Below are 22,437 nucleotides of genomic sequence, written 5' to 3'. Positions count from 1 at the left end.
GAACAATAAACAAAAGAAAATACAAAAATACAAACTTCATCGCAATGCAATTTGAAATTTTTTATATATTGTTGTGGCATTACAAATGAACCGATGTCAAATAATAAAGTGGAGGGAGTAAGAAGTGACAGAAGAACCAACAGGGAGTGCTGACGGGTTAATACCACAACTCTTTTCCTTTTTCTCTGTTCTTATATGCAATGCCTCGGTCATACCTCCGATGGAAGGGGAAAGGAGACGCAGGGCGGTCTTAGCCCTATTCCGATCCACCATTGGTCATCAACCATCTTTCTTCTAAACATAAGTGACGCCTTAGAGTGGGAGTACGTCCAAACGTTTTCAGAAACTCCCATTCTAAACCACCACGTGTTATTTGCTTAGAAACAAATACTAGATCCTTCCTCTTAAGCGGTTATACGCAGTTGCGTGGCTCAAAAAAGACGTCTTTTTATGAATTTTTTATAGAAAAAGTTTTAATTTAACAATTATAAGTGATGGTAATTCAAATAGAGTCTACTTTTAAGAATACAATAGCGCGTCGATCATGTAAAAATATTAATGTGCACCGCTCCTGTAGATGATTTCCTGAACGTCCTCTAAAAAAAGACGTTTGGCGGTGATCTCCATTTTGGCGGTTTGGATTATTGAAATTAAAAAATATGGTGGATTCTTTTAAAGGATAGATTAATGCAGGTATTAAGCAGAAGGAATATTAAATATTTTGATTTTTGACAAAATGGCGTCAATCTGAAAAATATGTTTTGTTTTTGACTGAAATTTTCGCTCTAAATTGTAAAAAAAAAAATAGTAATAATTTTTTTAAATCTTATTCCTCCCCCGTCAATACCTGAGGAATATATCTAAGAATATTGTGTAAAAATATAAGACAAATCGGCTGAGTTATTTCTGAGAAATCGAGATCACCGACTTTGAAAATACCGTTTTGAGAAAAACGCGTTTAAAGTTTCAAAGAGACGTTTACACATAGTTAAAAATTTTTATTTGCAGCTTACATGAAGTGAAGAATATTTGGCGGATCAATTTGAAAATTTCAGAGAATATACTTAAATATATATGTACATTTCGAAAATGCCAAAAAAAAAATCGATTTTTTGAAAATTCTAACTGCGTATAACCCCTTAAGACCTTACATACGTCTAGCAGCGCCAAAAATGCGCTAAAAGAACCAAATTTTTTAGTAGGGATAATAATAGAAATTAATCGAAATAAATAGTACATATTGTTTATTGCTATTTAAACTTTAAACAAAATTTTGTTTCACTTTATTTTTACAAAAATTATTATATCAAAAATCACGTGATCCGCAACACTAAGAAAAAAAGTTACTGCACAAATGTAAAAAATGTCCATAGATGTAAAAAGTTGCTCCAGTAAATGTTGATTGATGTACAAAATGTTAAAATATTCTTGTAAAATAATATTGTAGTTACAGTTGTCAGGCCGGAATTTTGAATTTCGGAAAATTTAGCAATTTACGACAGTTTAAAAAAAGTATCCGTTTTACGTCATATAAATTTTACACTTTAATTATTTTTATACAATTTTTTAATCAAAATATCAAAAATCCGGCTTGATAAACTATAGAGAAAACGATTTCAAATATTTAAAAAATAGTCGCATCAAAAAATATTAAAAACTGTATGAGTTATCGTGCCGACCGTTGTGGAAAAAGTAGTTTCGAGAAAAACACGTTTAAAGTTTTAAGTGTCTCAAACAAAGGACAGTTATCTGCGCGCACCAAACTTTCGTCGGGCAGTAACATTTTCTACCATAATTTTGGATCTATGGGGAACTTTTGCAATCGACTTTCATAGAAATAAGCCTAAAACTACAGAGAATAACAATCTGTTAAAAAAAAAATCGATTTTTGGAAAATTGTGGACGTATGTAAGGCCTTAAAAGGATCTTATCCCTCAGATTTTTATAACGCTATAAATTTTTCGGCTATCTTCTGTAAATTAAGATTAAAGTATCCTATACCTACTCTAAACTAATAATATTTCTTCAAATATTCCTTACACGTACAACTTTTTAAAAATGATATTTGTAATACCGCATAGGCGAAAAACATATAGCAATATGATCTTCATTTGCGATTGCAAAACACAGACTTAAATATTCCTCTAAAGACACATTCAAATATTGAACGCCGTCGATCGCATTGCTTGTCTTACGAAAAAACAGATACTGAGATTTACAAATTAATTTTTACTAAGTGATTGTAGATTTGATTTTGCACAGAACATTATCTATGGATTGTTAGAATTTAGATTAGGGGAAAAACAAATAAACAATATATTTCAATGTTTAAAACATTCTTATATATTGTAAACCAAGAATCCTACAATAACGCAGGGCCGACGCTCAATGTTTTAAAATAGTCCATGTGCATTTTATCTAACTTGTCTTAACACGACATAATTAAAATGATTATATTATGAACAATATCAATTTTGCGTGCGAATAAATACGATTAGAGTAATATGTACTTGAAACGAGAAAGTAAAGCGTTACCAACCGAAAAAACAAAACAGTAACTAGAGATCATCCGAATCATAAAGTTGCGGAAAACGAAATTATTTTAAACATAGAGTTTTATTCACTTATTTTATTCTAAATAAAATCAACATGTTTAAAATTTATTCAGACTTAAATTTTTATTTTTATTTTGAATTATTTATTGTATTTAATTATTTATCATATTCGATATAATATTCCATGTAAAATAACATTTATGATATGATTTATCATCATCATTATTATTATTATTATTACTACTGATAACTGTTGTTCACAGCGCTGGTAAATAGTTTTTAAAATATAATTATTCGCTATTTAAGATAATTGATTTGATAAGTTGTTCGTCAAAAGGAACTTGTACAATTACAATCCTATTTTAAAATAGTGATTACATAACAAAGTCATAGTGATACTGGTGACTGGTCTTTTGTTTACCTTCAATCTGACTCTTATCTTATAGTAATAGTGATTGTTATATAATATTTTACACATTGTTACTTTCAATAATATAGGTATTAATACTATAGGTAATATAATACAATATTATAAATAATATTATAATTAATATTAAAATAATATTATAATATAGGTAATAAAAAATATTCGAAAAAAATTAGGAAAACACGTTTTTATTTCAACAGCACAGTATTGGTTTATCATTTCTATTTCTATTATTATTACTTTAACATTTGTTTGATAACGAAAGCGTGTATTGAATAATATTACTTATGCTGTTCACCTTATGAGTCATGATTTATAACACATTTTGTTGTTTTGCTTCTAAATCTAATGCTATTTTCTGTGCCTCGTGTAAACACCTCGGACCATAAATTTGAATTAAAATTCTCAAATCGTAATTTAAGCCAGCAATGTATTCCTGCAAACTATTTCTCGTTTCAATTGACACATAAGCTTCCTTTTGCGACAAAGTTAAATTCGTATTGTTCAATATAGCATTTATAACATTTAGTTCAGCACGCAGAAATTTTTTGTTATACGTTAACACTGAATCTACTTCTTGAATACATCTTTTCCTAATCATTTTATAACCCAAAAATGTGTTTGTATCTCTGTAACACGAACGAAGTAGTTGAAAAAAATCTTCTATCGAAGAGGTTAGAAATTCGTCTAGTAAAGTTTTTGCGTCTCCCGTAATTTTATATGTATAAACTAATTTGATAAATAAACTTCTTTCATTCGCAGAAAGAAGATTTAATACAAATTGAATGTCATTAATAAATCCTTCTACACATCTGTTGGATCCATTGAAGTAACTTATAAGACTTAAATGTATTTTTAAACTATTAATAATGTTGACTCGAGTACCAATACGAGATACAGGTTTATTTTTTTCATTTATTATTCTTAATCTAATATCTATAGGTTCATCGTCTGGTCCAGTTACACTTCCAAAATAAGCATCATCTCTATTGATTGGTATCGTTTTTTCAAACTCTAATATAGTCATTTTTCGATTTAATTTGTCCGCCTTGTTAATTAATAAGTCAATGTTCTTAGATATATCCTGATAATTTGTTTCGAGAATTTCCGTTAATCCTTCATCATGTGTTGTATCCTCCTCTTTTAATGTTTGTATTCCTAGGCATTGTCTATTTAATTCATCAGTTAATACAAAAATAAAATGTGTTTTAATTAGATTTTCAGGCCTTAGCTATTTAATATACTAATGTTAAAAATCATTATTTTTCATACTCACTTTAAATTCTTTTCAAGCTTCTTAAAAGACATTATATTCCGTTTGACTTAAAACTTTGTCGTAATTTCTTCTTCTTTTTTTTTTTATCGATGTTATGCTATCAAACTGATGTTACAATTGTTACGCTAAAAACGCGAAATTCTCGTTTAGCACAAAATTTGGTTGATTAAAGTTTGGTTGTACAATGAAGACAGAGATAACCGTAAGAGAGTACAGAAGAATTGTATATTTATGGTAAGTAAAAGTCTTATTAAGAAATACGTTAAGAAGATTTCCCAATAAACACAAGAATAAGAATAAGTAAATATAAAAGTATTCTCATATGTTATAGGAGAAAGGGAATGAAAGAGGAGTGGGATTTTAAGGGGTCATACGCAGTTAGAATTTTCAAAAAATCGATTTTTTTTTTTGCATTTTCGGAATGTACATATATATTTAAGTATATTCTCTGAAAATTCCAAATTGATCCGGCAAATATTCTTCACTTCGTGTAAGCTGCAAATAAAAATTTTTAACTATGTGTAAACGTCTCTTTGAAACTTTAAACGCGTTTTTCTCAAAACGGTATTTTCAAAGTCGGTGATCTCGATTTCTCAGAAATAACTCAACCGATTTGTCTTATATTTTTACACAATATTCTTAGATATATTCCTCAGGTATTGACGGGGGAGGAATAAGATTTAAAAAAATTATTACTATTTTTTTTTTTACAATTTAGAGCGAAAATTTCAGTCAAAAACGAAACATTTTTTTCAGATTGACCCCATTTTGTCAAAAATCAAAATATTTAATATTCCTCCCGTTAATACCTGCATTAATCTATCCTTTAAAAGAATCCACTATTTTTTTTTATTTCGGTTAATCAAAACTACCGAAGTGGAGATCACCGCCAAGCGCCTTTTTTTAGAGGACGTTCAGGAAATCATCTACAGGAGCGGTGCACATTAATATTTTTACATGATCGACGCGCTATTGTATTCTTAAAAGTAGACTCTATTTGAATTACCATCACTTATAATTGATAAATTAAAACTTTTTCTATAACAAATTCATAAAAAGACGTCTTTTTTGAGCCACGCAACTGCGTATAACCCCTTAACGATCGGCAAACTAAAAATATTTTCTAATTCTTTTTTTGCTAATAGATAAGCACGTAAACTAATAAGCACATATTATCCTATAGATCGGTGGTGGCGAACCTATGATCTGTGGGTCAGACGGTGACCAACGCACACTTCTAAACTGACCGAAACTACATCGAAAATGATCCGACAAAATTGAAAATATTCAAAATTGAAAATATTATATGAAATGTATGGGAATGTGTTCTAAATAATTTGAGATCAATGAAGAAACTTGTTCTCTTGGTTGGGTCATGTTTGGGTCAACATGTTATTTAATTTTATAAAATCGACGAATAAAAAGAAACTTGGAAATGCGTAAAATTAATGGATGCGGAATATGAACCTTATTATGAAACAATCCGAAAGGAAGCAAAAGCAGGAAAATTTTATTATGAACCTATAGCCGTTTTTTTTTCTTCGCAGTTCCCCTAGTTGACTCCCATCACCTTCCAAAGTCACGACGCTCAATTACTAACCTACGAATTAACGTTCCAAGCGAGGATAAACCGAATTTGACTCAGCCATCGAAAAAGGTTCGCCGTCGAAATTATAGACCCTTACTCTAAAAAAAAAAAAAGAAACGCAATTGGTCCTGATGTCTTGCAATATATTTAATAACATTTTAATTATAACCTAATTTGACAGGTGAAAAATGGCACTTACAAAGGAAAATGTTAACACCTGCATTTCACTTCAATATTGTTCCGTCATTTATCGGAACAGTAGGGGATAAGAGTATACAACGGAGGATTTGGATAAGATACACATTTACAAAGATGCTCGACCGGTGACTATGCAAAGAAATAAAGAATATTTGTTTAGGACCTTTGGGTTTTATTGCGTCAGCATCTATTCATAGAGTATAAGGGACAAACATAGCAATCGCCAGGGCATCTTATTTCGAATTCCTCGAAACGATAACGCAGTATATTTGATCAGATGTCCCCACTCCAAAGTCGCATCGGAGCCCTGTGGTGGGATGTATCGTGGAGGGGGTGGGGAAGAGGGCAGTTACATTTTAGACGAAAAAGAGTTAGTCGTCCATACTCGTTAGGCGGAATCACATCCAAGTGATCCGAGCAGCATTCAATACAACTAGTCAGTAACCCGAGGTTATTGTTAGTACTAAGCATCAAAGTTAGCATAGATCAGTATACAAGGCCCAAGCACCATACTGATCTCTTGGAAACGAGTATTAATAAATATTCACATTTCATTACAATTTGAAGTGTATTATTTGGATCAACTCCTTCCGTCCTTACAACGCGGAAGTGGAAAGAGACAGCAGTCTTTTTCCTCGCAAGGTGAGAAAGCGCGTGCACGAAAGCGTGCACAGTACGGGAGTGGGAACCAGCACTACCGTACAACTGTACATTTGGTTCTGCGAGTTGGATCAATCACACTAAATGGTCCTTCGAGCCGGAGCAATCGTACATTAAATGGTCCTTCGAGCCGGATAGCTCTACGAAAGGTCGCGAACGATCAGCAAGCAAGTTCGTGAATTCAATCAACGAGAGCAGCAATAGCATCAACGCCGAGGAAGAATAGGAAAACGCAGGAAGAGGCAATACACGGTATCCTGCCACGCAGCATCAACACGAGCATCTGCCGTCGGACGGTATCGTTATCGGTAACAGGTCAGTCTCTTTTCCTTCTTAGCCTATCCTTCTCCTTTATTTAATATTGCTACTATCTCGGTACAAACATGGCTGAGCAATTAAGAGATTTACACATTAAACGGGGTCAGATAAAGGCATATATGACTAGGGCAAAGAGTCATATTGATAAACTAGCACAAACGCGTAGTACACCCCGCCTCAGGTTTCGTCGAGATGAGATCTTGGTCAAATCGCGTGAATTCGAAGAAGTGCAAACCAAAATCGAACTAATTGATGATACATCCGATCACAGTGTGGAACGTGAATCTTTTGAAGACGCGCTTTTTACAATCATCGGCAACATCGACGAATTATTGGAAGATTGGTCGAATTCAGCGCATTCCGCGTCGACGAATGCACCTTCTCTGACGCAATCACAATTATCCGCGGGTTCTAACGGGCATATCAGGTTGCCGAAAATAGAATTACCACAATTCGGTGGATCGTACGAAGAGTGGTATTCTTTTCGCGATACTTTTAAGTCGCTAATACATGAAAACTCGTCGTTATCGGCGATCCAAAAGTTCCATTATCTTCGCTCGTCACTAAAAGGCGAGGCGGCGGACATAACGCGGGCATTAACGATTTCGGACGTAAATTACGAAGAAGCGTGGAAATTGCTACAAAATAGGTACGACAACAAACGTAGGATAGTGCATACTCATATAAGGGGTATCATGGATATACCTAAGATTCAAAAGGAAAATAGCGTTGCGCTGCGCCAATTAGTTGACGCTGCCTCAAGAAACACAAGGGCACTTAGTGCACTGCAAAGGCCGGTCAATCAGTCGGATGACTTACTGGTATGCACGGTGGTAGACAAGTTAGACGCGAAAACGAACGAAGAGTGGGAAAGCAAGCTTTCACCGTCGGAAGTGCCCACCTTCGCACAATTAATGGAATTCCTGACGCACCGGTGTCAGGTATTAGAAGCAATCGCAAAACCACCAATGCCGCTCGTGACGAATCACAACCGACCGAAACCGCGCCAGGCATTGTCTTCGCAGGTAACTACAAGCATACTCGCGTGTCCGATATGCAAGGAAAGCCACCAGCTTTACAAATGCGAAAGGTTCAGGAAGATGCCAGTTAGGGATCGCGTCTCCGAGGCAAGGAAAAAAGGGTTATGCCTTAATTGCTTGCGGTCGACGAATCATTTTGCCATCGAATGCAATGCGAGTCGGTGTAAGGTGTGCAACCGGAAACATAACACCTTACTACATACCCAGTCAGAACCGTCGCAGGGTTCCACGGCCGTCGCTAACGAACGCGGCGAGTCAGACAGCGAAGCGGCGGTTGCAAACATAGGTCGCGGGTTAAAGGCAGCATCTCATCGAGAGGCGTTACTTTTAACAGCCAAGGTCAAGCTATTAGACGTAAATGGAAAACCAATAACCGTTCGGGCATTATTGGATTCGGGGTCCCAAGTAAACATAATAACGCGTAACTTAGCGCAGCGTCTAAGGTTGCAATCAAAGGAATTCCGAGCGCCGATCGCCGGAATTGGTCAAATGACGACACAACCGCTACATCAAATGGAGGTTGTGCTCAAGTCCAACTACAATAACTACCGGAGAAAAATAGATTGTGTAATATTAAATTCAATTACAAAAAAATTACCAGCCGTATCTATGGACGGGAATAAACTTGCGATTCCCGGTAATATAAGGTTAGCGGACCCCGCATTCTACGAAAGTGCGAATATCGACGTGTTATTGGGAATAGAGGTCTATCTAGAGATCTTATGTACGGGCCAAATAAAGGCAACGCGTTCGCATCCAACGTTGCAAAAAACGCAGTTGGGATGGGTGGTAGGCGGCTGTTTGCGTGATGTAAAGGGCAGCCCCAAGGAGGTAGCATGTAACATCGCTACGCAAGTACAGGATGTTGACCAGTTGGTGTCGCGGTTTTGGGAACTGGATAACGTCGCGGATGTTCATCCGTTAACAGAGCAAGAACGGTACTGCGAAGAGCATTTCAAGAGAACGTACAGACGTGACGCGGACGGTCGATTCGTGGTGCGCCTCCCCATCATAGAAGAAAAGATAGTAAGTCTCCAGGATAATAGGACCGCGGCATTGAATCGGTTTTTCTCCCTAGAGCGCAAGTTAGCTAAAAATCCAACATTGCGAGATGCGTACTCAAGCTTTATAAAAGAATACAGGGATTTAGAGCACATGCGGACGTTACCAGAAGATAAGCAACTCCGCTAAGTACTTACTACATACCACATCATGCAATTTTAAACGAGAAAAGTGCAACGACAAAGTTGCGTGTGGTATTTGACGCGTCGGCCAAGTCGAAGTCAGGCATATCGTTAAACGACGCATTGGCCATAGGACCAAATATACAGGATGATTTATTTTCGATAATAGCGAGGTTTAGAACATACGCGTACGTGATAACAGCGGACATTCAGAAAATGTATAGACAGATCCGTGTCGACGAATCGCAGGTTAGCCTACAGAAGATATTCTGGCGTGATGATGTGCGAAACCCAGTGAGCACGTGTGAGCTCCTAACTCTAACGTACGGTACGGCGTCGGCGTCATTTTTGGCTACGCGGTGTCTAAAAGAGATAGCGGATTTAGAGGAGGGAAATCATCCGATAGGCGCGCAGGTCATACGACGCGATTTTTATGTGGACGACTTGCTGACCGGAGCAGATTCGATTGCGGAGGTTAGAGAAATACGCGATCAGGTAAACCAGGTATTAGCCAAAGCAGGGTTTAAATTGCATAAATGGGCGGCTAATTCGGGGAAAATATTACCGCACATTCCCGAAAAGGTCGATTCAAAGCAAATACTGAATCTAAATAAGGAAGGCGATATAAGGGCGTTGGGCGTCTTGTGGGATCCCAGCGATGATTCATTTCAGTATTCCGTTCCGATAGCGGCGCCAGTGCACCGAATCACGAAAAGGGTCATATTGGCATCGGTTGCTAAGGTATTCGATCCGTTGGGATTAATTGGGCCAGTCACTGTAACGGGGAAGGTTATCATACAAAGACTATGGCAAAGGGGCATACATTGGGATGAATCCATACCAATGGATTTAGAGACAGCATGGTTGCATTACGCGAAACAACTCCCAGTGCTAAATGACATAAGGGTCGAACGGAAAACTATTTGTAAAAACGCGAAGGAAATAGAGATGCACGGATTCGCGGACGCATCCGAAACGGCGTATGGGGCCTGCATCTATATAGTTTCGAAGGACGGGCGCGGAAACGGGAGCAGCAACTTATTGTGTGCGCGCTCGAGAGTAGCACCGTTAAAGGCGGTATCGCTACCGCGATTGGAGTTGTGCGCTACCGTATTGCTCGCGAGGATGATAAACAAGCTGACGACGAACATGCGCGTAGAATTCAGGAAAATATGTTGCTGGTCAGACTCCACCATTGCATTGGCATGGATAAGATCACCATCGCGAAATTGGACCACGTTTGTGGCCAATCGCGTGGCGGAAATTCAAGAGCGAATACCAAACTCGAAGTGGGGACATGTGTCTTCCGCCGAAAATCCAGCGGATTTCATATCGAGGGGGGTAACCCCAACAGAACTGTTAAGTCTGGATCTATGGTGGCACGGGCCAGGAATGGTCTTCGGGAACGCGACGGATACAGCGCCAGAAGTCCCACTCGAAGAATTACCAGAACGTCGAAATACGAGTGTCACGTGCACGGTCGCGATGATAGGCCGCGACCAGAGGTCGCGAGAGTTTTGTGATCGTATATTCAATAAATATTCGCAATTCACCCGACTAGTGCGGGTCATAGCATACTGCGGCAGGTTTTGCAGAAACGCGCGGCGTGCACAAACCAAGGACATCGGTCCGTTAACGGTGGCTGAAATCGCGCAAGCCAGGGAGCGTTTAATAAAGCTGTGTCAAGCGCAAGAGTTCGGCGAGGAAATAAGGGCAATAACAAAAAACCCAAGGATTATTGTACATGGTAGACTGGCGTGTCTTAAGCCGTTTCTGGATACCAACGGGATCATGCGTGTCGGGGGGAGGCTGCAAAACGCGGACATAGCGTACGGCAATAAGTACCCAATTGTGCTACCAAGATCGCACAAACTTACCGCGTTAATAATTCAGCACGAACATATAAAAAATTTCCATGCGGGCCCGCAACTAACACTCGCGGCGGTAAGAGAGAATTATTGGCCCATGGCAGGCAGAAGTACCGTCCGCGGAATAATTCGGAGGTGCGTAGTTTGTTTTAAAAATGCGCCGATGAATTCGAGATATGTGATGGGTAATCTACCGGAATCACGGGTTACCCCTCGCGACCATTCACAAACACCGGAATAGACTATTGCGGCCCTTTTTTGGTCAAAGAAGGGAGAAGACGGAATGCCAAATATGTAAAGGCATACGGTGCGATATTTGTATGCATGGCGACAAAGGCCGTGCACATAGAATTAGTAACAGACATGTCAACAGACTGTTTTATAGCGTGCCTGAAGCGATTTATGGCACGGCGGGGTAAGCCTGCCAATATATATTCGGACAATGGGACGAACTTCGTTGGGGCAAATCGGGCGTTAGGAGAGTTAAGAACGCAGGTTTTCAATGATATAGCAAAGGCCAAAATTAGCGATCAACTAAGTATTGAGGGAGTGGCCTGGCATTACATTCCGCCAGGCGCTCCAAATTTCGGTGGCTTGTGGGAAGCGGCAGTGAAGGCTGCGAAATATCACCTGAGGCGCGTGGTAGGGAATGCTTCCTTAACGTTCGAAGAGTTAAATACCATACTTACCCAAATAGAAGCAATATTGAACTCCCGCCCTCTATTACCTATATCCGCCGATCCTAGAGACCTAAACGCCCTTACTCCTGCACATTTCCTTATCGGAGACTCCCTGCTGTCGGTATCGGAACCGGACATAAGGGAGATAGCAATTAATAGACTATCACGGCTACAACTAATCGAGCAGCTGCGCCAGCATTTCTGGAAACGCTGGTCGAAGGAATATTTAAATCTACTCAACCAGAGGCCAGCGAGATCTATACGAACACGTGATCCACTACAGGAAGGCCACTTGGTTGTCATTCGAGATGACAATTTACCCCCACTACGATGGCTATTAGGCAGGGTGGAGCAGCTAATAGCAGGCGCAGACGGAATAGTGAGGACAGCAATGATTCGAACATCTAAGGGAACCATTAAGCGGGCTGCAACAAGGCTGTGTGTTCTGCCAATAGAGCAGCCGTAGGCGGTCATAAAAATTGTTGTATTTAAATATGTTCAATGTATCTTTAAGGTGGTGCTTGGAAGCTTTGATTAGTCTTAGAATATACTGTATATAAGGTTCACTACATTCCAATTGTATGTTGAAAGGCAGGCCTTTCAAGGGGGCCGGCATGTTCCGTCATTTATCGGAACAGTAGGGGGTAAGAGTATACAACGGAGGATTTGGATAAGATACACATTTACAAAGATGCTCGACCGGTGACTATGCAAAGAAATAAAGAATATTTGTTTAGGACCTTTGGGTTTTATTGCGTCGGCATCTATTCATAGAGTATAAGGGACAAACATAGCAATCGCCAGGGCATCTTATTTCGAATTCCTCGAAACGATAACGCAGTATATTTGATCAGATGTCCCCACTCCAAAGTCGCATCGGAGTCCTGTGGTGGGATGTATCGTGGAGGGGGTGGGGAAGAGGGCAGTTACATTTTAGACGAAAAAGAGTTAGTCGTCCATACTCGTTAGGCGGAATCACATCCAAGTGATCCGAGCAGCATTCAATACAACTAGTCAGTAACCCGAGGTTATTGTTAGTACTAAGCATCAAAGTTAGCATAGATCAGTATACAAGGCCCAAGCACCATACTGATCTCTTGGAAACGAGTATTAATAAATATTCACATTTCATTACAATTTGAAGTGTATTATTTGGATCAACTCCTTCCGTCCTTACAACGCGGAAGTGGAAAGAGACAGCAGTCTTTTTCCTAGCAAGGTGAGAAAGCGCGTGCACGAAAGCGTGCACAGTACGGGAGTGGGAACCAGCACTACCGTACAACTGTACATTTGGTTCTGCGAGTTGGATCAATCACACTAAATGGTCCTTCGAGCCGGAGCAATCGTACAAATATCCTGTAACGGAGTAATATTAGTTTAGGATAGGATATAGGATAATCTAATCTTAGTTTGTTTTACGATAGAATAGAGAACTTATGGAACTATAGAATTCGTAAGAAAGGATCCTCTTAAGAGAGGAATATAATATTTATTTCCGATCAAGAAACGTCTGGTGGTATAGACTGTGGAGATTACGAGAACGCTTTGTACGCACTCCCACTCTAGGGTGCTACGTAGATTTGGAAGAAAGACGGTTGATGACCAATAATGGATCGGAAAAGGGACTAGGACCGCCTTGCGTACCTTTCCCCCTCCGTCGGCGGTAGGACCGATGCATAAGAAAGAGAGTTAGTCTTATGATTGCGCTTCGAAAAGTCTTATGATTGCGCTTCGAAAAGTATTATGATTGCACTGGAGTTATGTATTATGATTAAGTATTAAGAAGTCTTATGGTATTATGTCGAGATATTAAGTGGTCGTATTATGTTGAAGTGTTATGTGTTCTTATTGAGTGATTATTAGTTCTTATGTTTTATGTGTTACGTCTTTTATGCTTTATGTTTTCTTACGTTTATGATTATGTTATTTTGAAGCCTTATGTTTAGGTGATTTTATGTATGATTAAATATATGTGTACTCTTAACTATTAATCCTGACAAACTGTTATCTAAATAGTAACGCCCTTTAATCCTTGCATCCAGAGAAGAACGATCGATCATCTATCATCATCTCGTTTCTTTTCGTTTACAATCCTTAAACATTACTTACTAATTTAAATGAGGAATCACGAAATCTTGTCGAATCTCTTACAAAGGAGGCAGATGGAAATCCTATTGTCAAAGATTTACGAACATTTATCAGCAAATACACTCTCAAGGCAATATGTCGTAAGTGTGTTTCTAGCATTTATATACGTGACCAGAAAATGGTCGAATCCCTCCCAATGAGTTCTACTAAACAGTTTAACGCTGGAATGAGTGAGATAGGACAGGATAGATAAATGAGCAAAACACTTTTACGCGGCACAAAGCTACTTGCCTCGGCATAAAAACTCTCACGGAATTGAGAGAAAAGCCGGGGCAAGAGAACAATTTATTCAATAAACTGGTGAAACATACAATGACAAACAAAACGCTGAAAAGAAAATATATTATTAGAATAAACGACGCGAGGTACCTTTTGGTCGCACGCTAGAGAGCTCTCTTACCGTTCGCTTCCGACGCAAGGCGACAACCGAACGCACGCTGTTTTCTTATCGCACCTAACGATGGCCTGTCTGGTCAGAACCTTATCCCGCGTTGGTAGCCTGGCGACCGGTTGCAGATAATTCGCTACAACCGTCCGACTACAAGATGCAGATAATTCGCTCCAACTCTCTGACTACAAGCCCACGTGGGGAGCCTGGCTACAGGTTGCGGATACTTCGCTACAACTGTCGGCTGCAAGCCCGCGTTGGGAGCCTGGCGACAGGTTGCAGTTATCCGTACAACTGACCGACTAGAAGCCCACGTGGGGAGCCTGGCTACAGGTTGCGGATAAGGCGCTACAACTGTCCGCAGCAAGCCCGCGTTGGGAGCCTGGCGACAGGTTGCAGTTATCCGTACAACTGACCGACTAGAAGCCCACGTGGGGAGCCTGTTGGGAACAAAACACCAGACAACTCCACACACTCCTCACTCACTCTCACACGCTCTAGTCACGTTGCCTAGAACAAAGCCAAGATAACGAGAAGCTCAAGATGAGAAAACACACAGTTGGTAGCTCAAACCAGAGTGAACACCAGAATGAGACTCGTGCGTGCACACGGCCCCACGCATCCTATCCCCCCCCGCACACCTCAAGACGCTCTCCCATGCCTTTTTTTTTTTTTTTTTTTTTTTTCGTCAGGGGGAAAGACCTTCAAAAGGCCCCCTGAGCCCGGTACCCAAGGGAGTGTCGGATTTCTACCGACTAAAAAACCCACCTGGTGCAAATCATTCATTCGCTGGATGGGAGAGGCGGATCCGTGATATATGTCACAAAAACACACCCACTCTCCCATCCCGATGAGCCTGGCCGGTGTTTTGCCATGCTCTCTTCATTCATACAAAACACTCACACCTTAAAACTAACTAACTACTGCGCCTCACGGTCTTCCGGAGGCGCAACTTACTCTACCTATGTATGTATATGTACAAACCCGACCATCCATCCCAAGATGCACTGGTCGGGTTCACGCATCCCATGCATCCGCATGCAACACTCATCTCGGGGGAAGCGACGCGCTAGACCGGGCCAGGCGCCGCCAAAGCTGCCCGGAGCCTCGCCCGGGGGGGCCGCCTAGGAGCTAGTCTCCTTTGCGGCCCAGCATACATTTTTCTCCTATTGAGAAATTCTCTTTCTCTCACTCTCTCAGCATCTTCCTTGGCCTTCATTACTAGTCCTGAAAAGGACTGGAATGCAGCCCACGCCCCCGGGGTAACCAGGGACAGCCCAACTATCCCGGGGAGGGTGAGCTGCACCCCCCCCCAACTCCCTGACCAAGGAATCCCTCGCATTCGTCCACGCAGGGCATTCGATCAGGGTGTGTTCCGCGTCGTCATTATCCGCACCGCAGTGAAAGCACCGCGGGGAGTCTGTCTTCCTGATACCATACAGGTACGCGGGAAAACAGCCATGGCCAGTCATCAGCTGAGTGGTGTGGAAGGTCGTTTCCAAAGAAAACGGCCTTCCAACCCACTTCTCCAACCCGGAAGCGATGGCTGCCCTCACGCGCACCCCTGTTGCTCCGATTGTTCCAACGAGACCTAATTCTTCTTCCTTCCATGCTTCAATTGCCCTCCTCTTGGCAATGGCACCCAGCACGGCCCTTGTGCTAGGGGAACGCTCTCCCATGCCTCTTGCATGGTAAGGCGCGTCCGCACGCATTTCGACAGCCCTTGCGCGCCCTCGCAACTTAATTAACGCATACGCCGCCTATCCTATTCCGCGCGCAATATAAATTATTTCAACAACGTAAATATCGCCGAACAAAGTGAAAAAACAATTTTTTGCATATTTAATTAATAATATTACCAATAATTGTTATTTCCGAATCTTCTTTGTAGAAACAGCATTAGGTACCCAGTTGACAAGAAACAGCGAGCTGGAATCTGAATATCGTCATGCCGTTCATGTTTATGGCAGCATTGCTGCATATAGGTAATTTATAAATATTTGGTTTAAAAATAAAATCACAAGAATAAAGAATGTGATTTATTTTTTATTAGATCCTTTAAACCTTGGTACTTACCCGAGACAATATTTGCATTTACACAACTTGCTAGAGTACAAAAAAAAGCGTTGAATACGTTGCACAATTTTTCGAGAAATGTACGTCTCTCTGACTAATTATTTAAAAAAATCTACGTTTTTCGAAAATATCTAGATTAGGCAAGTGTTACATTTATTCCAGATAATTGCGGAAAGGAAACATTTTCACAAACAAACTAATGGGAAATATTTGCAAATCTATGAGAATATTGAGGAAGATGACATTTTTGATAAGGGTAAGCAGAAGGACGATGAAATTATTCGCATTTTTTAAATAGGAATAAAATAAAATGAAAGAAACAAGGTCAATTGAGTTTTTATGTTACAGATTTGCAGTCCAAAAAAAGACTTTCTATGCTTGATCTGCTTATAGCTGCATCTTGGAAAGATAATCAAATAGATGAGGAAGGAATTCGCGAAGAAGTTGATACTTTCTTGTTTGCAGTATGTATTTGTAAATATATTTATTTAGAAAACAAAAGAGGAGAAACATTCTACAAAGTAACATTTTCTAGGGTCACGACACTATTGCAAGTGCAATGACTTTTGCTTTGAGTCTTTTTGCAAAGCACACAGATGTCCAGGTAATATTACTTGCTTAAACAAACAGCTGAAATGATTAGGAAAAGAAACAATTTTTTACTTTTTATACATTATCGAAGAAATAATCATTGAATCGTTTCACTACTTTTATTGTGACTTGCTTTTAATACTAATTAATAATGATATTAACTGAAAATAAGTTTCATCGGTACTCGAATTCGAACAAAAAGTATTAAAACTTTCAAAGTTGTTTGAGTTTAACGATTTTCATAGTTCATACAATGAGCAATAAATGACATATTTATTTTTAGGAAAATATAAGAGACGAGGTTAAATCGATTATGGGAGAAGATAATAATTTGACGATATCGTCGCTTCAAAAACTTTCGTATTTGGAGAGATGTTTAAAAGAATCGCTTCGTTTGTATCCAAGCGTTCATTTAATTTCTCGACAAATTTCTTACGATCTGCAACTGAGTATGAAATACATGCATATATATGTATACTTTAACATCACTCGTGTACTTTTTATTCTTTGTTTTATTTTCTACGTAATTGTATTTATTTTGCAGAACGTTATTTAATTCCACCTGGTACTATCTGTGAGGTGAATATTTACAGCTTGCACAGACGTCCAGAATATTGGCCAAATCCAAATGTTTTCGATCCCGACAGATTTTTACCGGAAAATATTAAAGGGCGACATCCCTACTCCTACATTCCATTTAGTGCCGGGCCAATAAACTGTATTGGTAAATTTCTCATGCAGAAATGACCACAAAAGCTATACAATTTTTGTTTATTAGTTTTGTATTTCTTATTTCACAGGTCAAAGATTTGCAATGTTTGAGCTTAAACTCTTCGTCAGTTTCATATTGTACAATTTTGAGTTAGAACCAGTGGATGAACTTGATGACGTTACGTTTCCGGCAGATCTGACTCTGACTTCGTCTAAATCAAATTTTTACCAATTTCATAGATATTTTTATTCATATTATCCTTTACAAAATGGGAAAAATTTAACTACAGTTTTAAAGAATTTATTTGTAATTTATAAATATTCTTAAAGAACAAAATGAACTTTTAATTTACTTTTTTTCGGAATCTTTCCAACGTTTTGTGTGTTAAACGGTATGACAAAAACAAGACAAGCAGAATATCTTGGTATGCAGGCAGTATAAGTTTATTTCAATAATTGTATTATATGTTGATTAGATACATAATGACGTTACATGCTATATAATCGTACTCCCATAGCAGAAAAAAAATGAATAAGTGCGCTAAATTGCTCTAACAAAATGTTTATTTAAAATCCATAACTTCTAACTTTATTAATTAATTATTTAATTAGTTATTAATAATTACAAATGTGGAAACGTCATGAGTTGGAGATTTTGTTCAAAGTGCGCTTGCACCTTAAATTTGTGGTTGCGCATGCGTATAACATATTTTTAACAGCCTTTTAATATATAGTAGATACTTAATGCGATGACGGTACAATACTATAAAAGAATGCGATATTCTTTGATAGTATATAATAGTATATGACATAAACTTTGATAGTATATATAGTATAGTTATATTGTAATATAGAATTTTATATAATTATATTTAATTTTTAATATATAAACATGTGTGAGCCTTCAGAAATACATATATATATATATTTTAAAATGAAGCAATTTAGGACACTTAAATAAAAAAGAATCCAGAAGGTTTGATGATAAATCCAACGATGATCACCTGTAACAAGAAGAAAACTATATTAATCATACAATCAAGTGATACAATAGCCTGACATATAAGTGGTCCAATTCGCAGATGCACTTTCTCAATTGTGAATCCTTTATTTACTTTTTATCAAATCTCTAATTACTATTGCAATAAAATTAAATTTAAACGCGTGATTTTACATTTATATAAAATAAATAAAAATAAAGAAATAGGAAAAATAAGAATACTAAGTTACTAAAAAAACAATATCTATTAATTATTATGAAATACTTTTAAACTGCATTATATAAAAAAGAAAAATTGCAAATTTAATAATATACGATCAAAATGAAAAATTTTAAAGATGAAACAAGAAAAGAGAAATTACTGTAATATTTACCGAACGTTATTTAAGCTTTAAAATTGAATAATACAAAAATTGTAATATTTCTGACTCTAACTAAACACATATGCATCTTTTAGACGATAGAGACACAAATTTGGTGTCCCAAGGAGATGGAATGGTCCATCATCTCCAATTACAATTACAAATTAATGACGAGCAAATAAATAATACAGTAGAATATAAAATATGACTAAAGAGCTATTTTCGAAAAGTTCAAACTTATTGTTGAACCTTTGAAAATAACTCAATAGTCTATGTAGTTGCCCTCTTCAGCCACAATTAAGTGGGGGCCTCTTCGGCATTAGCCACTTCGGCATTTAGCCTCTTCTTTCTTCATGCCCTAAACGCTGCTGTGAGGCTTTTTCTAAGCGTATTTTACGATACATTTCGTAAACAATCGCAGCCGAAAGAAATTCACAAATCGAACAATTACATTTACTCGAATGCCTCAACAGATATTTGATCTATTATATCTATCTATTCTATATTGATGAACCTATTATTAACACTTTGCATTTAAAAAATTAAATAATATCAAACAAAAGCAGAAACTTTGTCATACAGCTTATGGTCTTACTTTTTTACTCGACCATTTTTATCTTTTATCTTTACTTTATTTTGTATTTACTATACATACATAACAAATGAAATATTCAGTAAGAATTATTAAAGAGCAAAGCGTTAATATACTTAATATTAAGTAAGTATCCAACGTATTCAGCTATCTTCACATTTTCGAAAAAAAATTAATTTTTAAGAAAATGCAAAGATATTTGAATCGTTCGATACTGATTTAAATCTCGCGGTACAGAGCATCAGCAATATATGGAAAAATTAAAAGAAATATTTAAATGATAAATGAATCTAAAGGTTGCTGAAACTTTGTATAATATCCGGAGAAGAAATTACAATCGCGTGACTTCTCCGGTCTCTACCTACTTACAAATTAAATAAACATTCACACCTAAGTATGCTACCTGTCCGCCAATTACCCGTATATAAAAAGTGCAAATTTACCACCAGGGTGCAAAAGCCTAAACTAGAGAGCATGTCCCGGGGCACCTCCGACACCCTAGTTCAACCACGTTTTCTAAATTTATGGGACTACGTACCAATGCTGTAATCGACTGCCAAGGCTAATGATTATTGCAATGATGACTAAACAAAAATATTGGTACATATATATCAGCATACTAATATAATACAAGTATTGTCATATTTCCACAAATAAATGCGGTAACTCTACTATTCGAAACGATTTTATATATTACAAAAAAAAAAATGAGACAGATTTAATAATAAATAGAAAAATACAACCATGTGTATTTTTCATATCACACCTAACTCTAGGTGTGCTATACTAAGTAGTATTCTAAGTGATAAATAATGCATTAATTAAAAACTATCGCGAAACGATGTACAAAACACTCTACCTAATACGCACACACAGGTGTAAAGTACATCGTGCAATCACTAGCACAATGACAGTCGCCAATAGAGGAAAAATTAAAAACTAAACCTATACTAACAGTTTTTTTTTTCTCACCCATACGAGTAGCACCTGGGCACACGCATAGATGAGAACGCAGAAAATATAGGGGGGAGAAACGGGAGATTAGTATATTAGAAGCTGAAAATCCTGATCTAAAAAATATGATTAAAAACACATATATACATAACATAGAAATACATAACACACATACAGGCATATATACATAAATATAGGTTAACCGCTCGTACACATACACTCATATATTTGATTTTCTTTATATTGTACTAATGTAATTTTATTTTCTTTTATTTTTCTAGATTTCCAAACATTGGGATAGTCCAGCAGAAATACATATACGCAGTCAAACAATTGTGTTTACTCTTTTTTATCTTCATATTCATCGAGGTAAGTGTTCTTCTTTTTTCAACCCATATAGAAATGTATAGAATTATAATAGAATATAAGAAGTAAGACATTATATCATCGATATGAAAAGACGAAATATAAATATAATACTGATATGTTAGAGAATTTGTGTGAAACGAAGTAATTAATTTTAAAAAATTAATAATTTTGCAAAGATTCGTACAGTTCAATTTTTAATATTTTCAAATAAATATTAATTGAGTCTAAAAATGCAATAGCCGAATAAGTGTCAGTTAAAGTTTTTGCTATTTCAACTTACAACCAATCATTATAATATTTCAATAAGTATTTAAAAATACTTTCTAATATGTGCACAACTTAATATTTTCTCTGAACTCTCTTAATGTGTTTCCTCGTCGCTCGTTCGTCTGAAATTGTTCTTTGATCATCTAAACTTACTAGCTGATGCATTCTTTACTATTTTTTCTAGAACGCACACTCAGGCAAAGCAATATGCACTTACAAAAAATAATCCTAAACAATATCGCATCAAAATGTAAAACGTTTTTGATGACGTACTCTAGGATTGTAGGAGCATCAGTATTTCATGTTGTGTTGATTAACAACATAGTTATTAATATGGAATATTTTCGTCAGTAAACCAAAAATGTTACCAAGGGTTTGTGGTGTACGAAAACGTTCCAACATCGTTCTCAGTAAAGGTTTCTCGTAAGGATTAATCAGTTTCGTTGGGACATTACACGATTTGCATTTTGTATGGGTGAAACTGTAGTCTTTTTTTATAGTTACGTACACTGTTGGTTATTTTATTACCGTAAAGGCTGCAATTTTCCTTATCAATTTACATGGATTCCGCATAATTTCACATAGAACTCGAGTCACGCATTCTAGCGTCGCTACTGATGTTGATGGTCCTGGATATGTCGGTTAACCATTGTCCCTTTCTGTTTGAACCGTTAAACCCATGAACAAATAAGTTGCGTGCTCGGCCCATCACTTATTCGTTGAATATTAAAATGAGCTCAAAAAGTGCGATGCGCACGAACCAACGATTAACCGCAATTGAGATATTGCTCAAGCGCAAAAGTGTGATGCGTTCCCGACCAGTGACTCATTGCGTACGGTAAATTCGCAAAGCACGCGCATCAAATGGTACCCCTCTTATTTACTTCACCCCTTTAGTTTACACGCAATGAGAATTTTAACTTTCGTATATAATGTTTAAATATTAGGTTAGCAACTAAGTGAGTGCGGTTATTTTAATAATAATCTATAACAATATCCGCAATTACTTAGTTGCCAACCAAATAGATATACATATTTAAAAAATATTAAATTGCTTTTTTTAAACATTAAAATATATTACCCAGTTATACAGAGTAGATTAAAATTTTATTTTTATTCTCTAACAATATTTACCAATAACGAATAAATTTTCTAAAACTGTATTTGCATTTATCTTATTTTCTT

At 37.3% G+C, this 22,437-nt stretch overlaps 3 protein-coding genes across 3 annotated transcripts; all 3 read left to right on the top strand.

Moving 5' to 3' along the window:
- Positions 1-7,087: 7,087 nt before the first annotated feature.
- Positions 7,088-9,253, top strand: LOC122515359. The gene has a single exon (XM_043632675.1). The coding sequence runs from the start codon at positions 7,088-7,090 to the stop codon at positions 9,251-9,253; it is 2,166 nt and encodes a 721-aa protein (XP_043488610.1).
- A 209-nt stretch (positions 9,254-9,462) lies between these two features.
- LOC122515358 lies at positions 9,463-11,355 on the top strand. Its single transcript, XM_043632673.1, has one exon. The coding sequence runs from the start codon at positions 9,463-9,465 to the stop codon at positions 11,353-11,355; it is 1,893 nt and encodes a 630-aa protein (XP_043488608.1).
- Positions 11,356-15,790: 4,435 nt separating this feature from the next.
- LOC122515357 (cytochrome P450 4C1-like) lies at positions 15,791-21,898 on the top strand. The gene is made up of 11 exons (XM_043632672.1): positions 15,791-15,821; positions 16,222-16,315; positions 16,384-16,486; positions 16,569-16,662; positions 16,755-16,870; positions 16,942-17,010; positions 17,281-17,446; positions 17,542-17,721; positions 17,798-18,015; positions 21,578-21,675; positions 21,838-21,898. The coding sequence occupies exons 1-11, from the start codon at positions 15,791-15,793 to the stop codon at positions 21,896-21,898; spliced, it is 1,230 nt and encodes a 409-aa protein (XP_043488607.1).
- The last annotated feature ends 539 nt before the right edge of the window (positions 21,899-22,437 follow it).

This window comes from Polistes fuscatus, unplaced genomic scaffold (assembly GCF_010416935.1).
Source record: "Polistes fuscatus isolate 324 unplaced genomic scaffold, CU_Pfus_HIC Scaffold17, whole genome shotgun sequence".
Classification (NCBI taxonomy): domain Eukaryota; kingdom Metazoa; phylum Arthropoda; class Insecta; order Hymenoptera; family Vespidae; genus Polistes; species Polistes fuscatus.
This window is presented reverse-complemented; position numbering and strand designations above follow the sequence as displayed.